The 6,797-nt window shown below is 44.7% G+C and overlaps 1 protein-coding gene across 1 annotated transcript in view; it reads left to right on the top strand.

Annotated features, from left to right (window-relative positions):
- Positions 1 to 4,656, top strand: part of MCC (mutated in colorectal cancers) — a 635,122-nt gene extending 630,466 nt beyond the window's left edge. The window contains exons 18-19 of the mRNA XM_006886681.1: positions 2,624 to 2,746; positions 4,476 to 4,656. Of these exons, the coding sequence (XP_006886743.1) occupies positions 2,624 to 2,746; positions 4,476 to 4,656 (304 nt within the window). The remainder of the gene's footprint in view (positions 1 to 2,623; positions 2,747 to 4,475) is intronic.
- Positions 4,657 to 6,797: the final 2,141 nt, after the last annotated feature.

Raw genomic sequence — 6,797 nt, forward strand, 5'->3', positions numbered from 1 at the left:
TTGGCCATCTGAATGTCTTCCTTGGTGAAGTGTCTGTTCATATCCTGAGGGCATCTCAGTTGTATGTCATTGTTATGTATTATTGAGTCAGAGCCCACCTACAGCTGACCCACCAGCACATTTTCAGAGGCAGTATATTGCACAGGAGGAAACTTCCCATCTTTCTCCTGCAGAACAACAGATAGATTTGAACCGGGTGCCTTTGGGTTGGCAGCACAGCTTCTTACCACGAAGCCACCAGAGCTCCCTTTCAATCCTCTGGCTAGCCCTTAGTTCAACCAGTCCTTTAGCCGTTTTCCCATTCTTCTTTAAACCAGTGCAGAGGTGAACCCAGCCATCACTCCTGTATCATTAGTCAACTATGCTAATATTCTTACTCTAAAAGAAATTCCTAGAAGTTGCTTAGTCAAACAAGTTCATTTTTTTTTCAATCTTGCATGACACTGCCACATCTTGCCCCCCAAATTGTGCTGTTTTACATTCCGCACACTCTCACAGGGAGTCATTTTTAGTGGAATCACTTCCATGGGTCCTGATGTCTTAGTATATTCTAGGCAGAAGCCTTCTGTCCTAAAGCTTTCTCACTGCTGTCTTTGTTGTGAACCTGCCACCCAGGTACTGGATTCACACTGGAGAGCCAAGTAAGGCCCTTCCTGCACTCAGGCTTAGGAACTCAGGGAGGATATTTGAGTCTGATGAGCTCAAATGATAACAGGACTGAGCCACAAAACCTGGAAAGCAGAACCAGTGAAGATTGCCAGAGAAGAGAATCTCAAATAATTTCCACTAAAACAAGTGACAGAAAGGTCTGCAACTTGTCAACAGCAGAAAATTGTTCAGATATTAAAAAACAAGGTAGTTCTGGGAGTTCCGGCTCTCACAGGTTCCCTGCAATCACAGATTGTGACAGAGGGAGGCGGAGTGGGTCACTTACTCACACCGCCCTGCTCAGCTCTGTGCTCTGGTAGGCGACAGTGGAGAACAGAAAGCCTGTCCCTTTATTACCCCCTACGTCGCTCACTCACCTTGTTGTTGTTGTTATGTGCCGTTGAGTTGCTTGCGACTCATAGCGACCCTATGTACAACAGCCCTAAACTCTGCTCTGTCCTGTGCCAATCGCACCGTCTCTGACACTCCCATCCCGATTATCCCAGTCACTGAATCAATCCACCTCACACAGGGCCTTCCCCTCCTGCGCCGTCCCTCCACCCTCCCAAGCATGATGTCCTACTCCAAGGACTGGTCTCTCCTCACAACATGTCCAAAGTATGTTAGACAGAGCCTCAGAATCCTTGCCTCCAAGGAGCCACCAGGTTTAACCCTTTCCAGGACAAATCTGTTTGTTTTCCTAGCAGTCCATGGTATTCTCAATACTCTTCTCTAGCACCACAGCTCAAAGGCATCAATTCTCCTTCTATCCTCCTTGGTCATTGTCCAACTCTCTGATGCATAACAAGTGATTGCAAAGACCATGGCCTGTATCAGACGCACCTTAGTCTCCAGAGAGACACCATTGCTCTTCAGTACTTTGGAGAGGTCCCTAACAGCAGACGGGAATACACCTTTTAATTTCCTGGCTACTGATGCCAAGAGTGTTGACTGTGGAGCCAAGAAAACTAAAGCTGTGAACAATCTCAATCTCTTCACCATCAATCCTGATGCTGCCAATTGATCCAGTGGTGAGAATCTTTGTCTTCTTGACATTGAGCCTCAATCCATATTGGAGGCTGCAGTCCTTGACCCTCTGCAGCAGGTACTTCAGGTCCTCTTCAGTTTCAGCAAGCAGGGTTGTGTCATCTGCATAATGCAGATTGTTGATAAATCGTCCACCAATCTTGACCCCAAATTTCTTCTCATAGAGCCCAGCCTCCCGGATAATCTGTTCTGCATACATGTTGAAAAGGTATGGAGATAGGATGCATCCCTGCCGTATGCCCTTCCCAATTTTGAACCATGCAGTGTTCCCTTGCTCTGTTCTGACTACTGTCTCCTGGTCCAGGTATACCTCCTACCTACATTGTATAAAGAGCCCACAGAACTGGAATCTTCTGCCAGAGTGAGGGGGGAAATTAGATCAAAGTGCAAATACATCTTCTTTAAAGAAAATGAGGACTTTTAAAATGAGCAAGGCATTCCCACATCTTCTACCACTATCCCCTTTTTTGTTGTTGTTGTTTTTTTTCACAGAGTAGCATCAGGTTGCAGTAAAGTATGGGCAGCTTGCTCCAGAAAAGACCAGGGTATCCTTGAATCTCCCAAGTGGCACAAGAGGGGCTTTAGCACACTCAGGAAGAAAGGGAGTCGGGTTTGTGGTCAGCCTGAACCCTTGGCTGTGGAGCAACTGGGATGCGAGTAGCGTAAACAGCTTGCGTGCTCATCTGCAAGACTAGATATATTTGAGATCTCACCTCTCAGATACTCTCAGCAGAGGACCTTTGAGGATGCAGTGATGCAGATTCCTGTTTTATGGAGTGGAGAGAAGGATACTCTTGTACCCTTTATTTTCCTTTCCATATTTTTGCCTTTGACTTGACAGGCTAAACTTTGTCCCTCCTTCCCTTCACCCATTAGCCACCTTAACTGCTTTAAGTTACTCAGTGTGCACTGTCTCTTCTTGATACAGAGAAAAGAAGCTGAAGGCCAGAGTTCAAGAGCTGGTGAGTGCCTTGGAAAGACTCACCAAGAGCAGTGAGATCAGACACCAGCAATCAGCGGAGTTCGTTAATGACCTAAAGCGGGCCAACAGGTAACATCTCCACCTATAGAAAGTAGACAGATCCAGTGCCACCTGACTGCACACACACACACTGGCCCAGGGAAGCATTTCCATGTCTCCTAGAACCAGTGATGATCCTTCAACTCCATCTTCCAAAGCCTGATCTTTTGCAGCACTGACAGTACAAATCCTAAGAAAAGCTTGGTAAAGATGAGTCATTGGGCCACATGTTTGGGAAACATTGTATGCTGTGATTCCCTCTTGATAGTTCATTTAGTAACTGCTCTGAGAAATCATTAGGGGAAAAAGAAAATAATAAAAACTACCTGAATTTTCTTAGTTTATCCAAACTGTGTTTTTCAAAGGAACTGGCCACTCAACCCTTTATTTGGGCAAATTTACAGGAATGTATCTGGTTGAATGCATGAGGAAATGCTGCTTTAAGTCAGTGGTCTCACATAGTGTGTGTACCTCAGGACACCTGCACACTGAAAGAAAAAAAAACCTCAATAGAGCTTTTCTTTTATCTGAAACTTTATTGGTTTCTATTATAATAGAAATTAAAATTAACATGCAAATTTCTGGATTTATTTATGAGTAATAAACTTACTATACATAGTAACACAAATGCTATTTTTAGAAAAAAATTTTCGAGAAAAGCACTGTTTTGTTTCTTTTAAATTACGATCCAAATGTGTCTAACAAGACATTGGTCCGTTCTGCTACTTTCACATGCTGCTTTTTACAGCAGTATTGAACACATTCATATTGTGCAAACGTTATCACCCTCCTTGTCAGGATTATTCCATCTTCCTTAACATACACTTAGGGCCCCTAGCAGCAACTCTCCCTGTCCCGTCCCTTCCACTGCTGGTAGCCACTAAAAAGCTTTGGTGTGAGCATATGTGAAGAGTGTCATTGTTTGGGTTTTGCAAATTCCTTGAATTTCTGGATTAGAAACAGCAGCAGCATTCTAACATCTGCTTCTGAAAGCAGTGTATTGTTTTGCTTGAAATAGGTCAAGAAATCTCTCAACCTCACAGATACACGGCTTAAAAAATAAATAAATAAATAAATAAAGAACCTCACAGACTCTGGAAGTCTCAGGAGTCCCCCAGGGGTCCTCAAACCACTTTGAGAACTGCTGCTATAGAGCTAACATGACTGACTGTACACGGAGAGAATTTGGGGCCTCTTTTGGGATCAAAGAAAGCAACTGAGCTGCCCTAGCTGTAGGCTAACCTTGAGCACCCCATTCCATATTCCCCAGGGGACAGTTCATAGAGGTCTGTATATGTTGCTTTGCAGCATTTGGTTACGGCCTAATGCCGAAAACATAAGGGGTACCCAAGACTGGGGAGCCTTTCTGCTCTCCTTCTGGGTGATCCCACCTGGACTGCAGAGCTCGAGTCTCTCTTAGAACTTAAACGTGACCATCTATTACAGGCAACCAAGAGACACAGTAATATCAGTATTTAAGATTGCTGGAATTCACCTACTTGTTCTGCTTATGTTTCTGGGGTTGCCAAACTCTTTCTTATGCATCAGTATGAAGTCCCCAATAGCTGGGTTGAAGCAGTTAGTCATGCTTACACTGTGAATGTTGAGATTCTGGTGGCATGCCTCTCCTGACACCCTACTCACAGATCCATGATGTGAATCGGGCTTGGGTAGCCCTCTCTATCCAGTGAGACAGGACAGTGTGTCTCGTTTCTTTTCAGAATTAACCTTCATTCCCATTTCTCCCCTTGCCATATAGCAACCTAGTGGCTGCCTATGAGAAAGCAAAGAAGAAGCATCAAAACAAACTGAAAAAACTGGAATCTCAGATGATGGCCATGGTGGAAAGACATGAGACTCAAGTGAGGATGCTCAAGCAAAGAATAGCTCTGCTGGAGGAGGAGAACTCGAGACCACACACCAATGAAACTTCACTCTAACAGGCTTCCAGAGACCAAAGTTCTGCCTGCTAAAGCCAAGCTCCAGCAGGCCGCTAAGGGGAAGGGGCCCGTAAGGCTGACTGCCTGCTGGGAGAATCAGACACAGGAAAGCTAGCAGGTGGGCCAGCAGTTGGACCATGAAGTGCCATGAGTTTTACCCCCAGGGTCAAGTAGCCCTGGTGCCATTGCGTGGACTGTATTCAGAAAGGATGTGGCTTCTCTTGTCCTAGGCCCGTCGATGCTGTGTAAATACATTGTGTGCCAGGCTCAGCAGCAGTACTTTGCCTCTGCTTTTAGCTTTCTAGTTCTTCTCTTTTTGTGTTCGAGAGGCAGTGCACCAGTTAACAGCCAACCATTTGTTTTATAGGATTTCCTCCCCCCCTTCTCTTTTGGTAGGTATACTTTGGGGATTATCTCCCCAAATTCTCCTCTTTGCTCCTTCAGGGCAAAACTCTAACATACACACAGGGTGTGTGGTATGTCCCAGCTTCTAGTGGAACTGCTGATTTGGTTACTAAACCAAGGCTTTGTCACATTCCTTGTATTAAAAAGATACAGGCTGCATGCAAATGGCTGTGTCTCAGAGTTTCCGATTGCAGGAAGAGAACACGTGGGCTGTCTATTTCCAGGTATGTTGGAGTTACAAGTAACGCAATGCCAGCCTTGTTCCTGAGAAGTTCTATATTGAGAGAATAAAATCTTTGGCATTTTAGGCTGGAGGAAGAGGCTGCAAAGGGAACTCCTTTAGATTTTTCTTGCCTGGTGGAGCCAACTAAGAATCCTGTTGACAGTTACAGTGGAACTAAAATTTTATCAAGAGTTTCCTCAAGAGCAAAGCAGCATTTTTAGCATTTCCCTCCCCACCCCGCAGCCAAGGGCACTACATAATTGCTGTTTTGCATGAATCAAAATTCATCCACCAGATTATAGATGTGGCTCGGGACTAAGAGCAAGAGGCTGTGCCTTGTCAGAAACAAGTGGGTGCTGAGTGTTTTGTAAGGCTGGTCCTGCCTGTTTAAAATATTGCCACTAACTTCTATTGAAGACTTCACGTTCAGCATCACGTGGTTATCTGTGGCCCTCCGCCCTTACACGTAGCAGAAGCTCCGCATTCCATCATGGTCTGAATCCACTGTTCATAGCCACCTTATCAAGTCATCTCATCAAAGTTTTCCCTATTTTTGCTCTCTGCCAAATACATCCTTTTCTAGAATGGTTAAGGCCTCCTTTTTGAAACATGGTGATAGTTATTAGCATACAAACATCTAAACAGGTTACATTTCAAGCAAAATGCTGAGGCTAGGCAAACACAAAACACCTGAATTCTTTCAGGCTGGTCTTGGTTTCAAATAAATTCATTATTCCTTTTCTACCATAACCTCCTCTGTATTGCCTTTTCCTTGTATTCAGTTCTTTTGTGGCTGCGCTTCACGGATACATTTTAAAGGACCCTGTGCAGTTTTCCCCTGTAGTGGCTCGGGACCAGGGTTACCTAGGAGAAATACCAAATGGCACAGTTACCTACAAGTTAAAGGTGTTGCTTCAGACCAGGTTCCTGCATTAGAATCTCCATGAGCTTGAACTAAAGGTCTGCTTTCAGAGTCCACATTCCTCAGCCTTCTGTGCAAAGAAGGCTCTCCAGCCATGACCTAGAAGGGGATATGGTTTTCTGTCTCAAAAGCATCCATTCTTCCTGCCCCTCACCCTCTCAGGCTAGCAGTGAGGCTGTCCTGTTTCCAAAGAGTCATCAAGCCTCAAGCTAAGGAGCTATGCTGACCAAGTGGTGAGGAGGCACGCTGCCAATTCAAAGGCAGGCAGTTCAAATCTACCAGCTATTCTTTGGGACAAAGATGGACAATTTCCTCCCGTGCATTTTATAGCCTCTGAAAACCTACTAGAGGGTCAGCTAAGAGTCAGTTCCCACTCAGTGGCACATAATAACAGGATTAGTCTGGAAGAGGCAGCATTTGAAGGTGCTCTGGGCTCATTTAGTCAAAGTTGGTGGTTTCAAGGGTTTTTTCACTCTTTGGACAAATTTGCATTTTATTTTGTGGTCCACATTTGGGCTGAAAAGTATGCACAAGTTTCTCATAGATCAAATAACAGTTTTCACAATTGTCCAACTCGCCTAGGAGGCCTTC

This window comes from Elephantulus edwardii, unplaced genomic scaffold (assembly GCF_000299155.1).
Source record: "Elephantulus edwardii isolate Elephantulus edwardi_28Jun2011 unplaced genomic scaffold, EleEdw1.0 scaffold00050, whole genome shotgun sequence".
Lineage (NCBI taxonomy): Eukaryota > Metazoa > Chordata > Mammalia > Macroscelidea > Macroscelididae > Elephantulus > Elephantulus edwardii.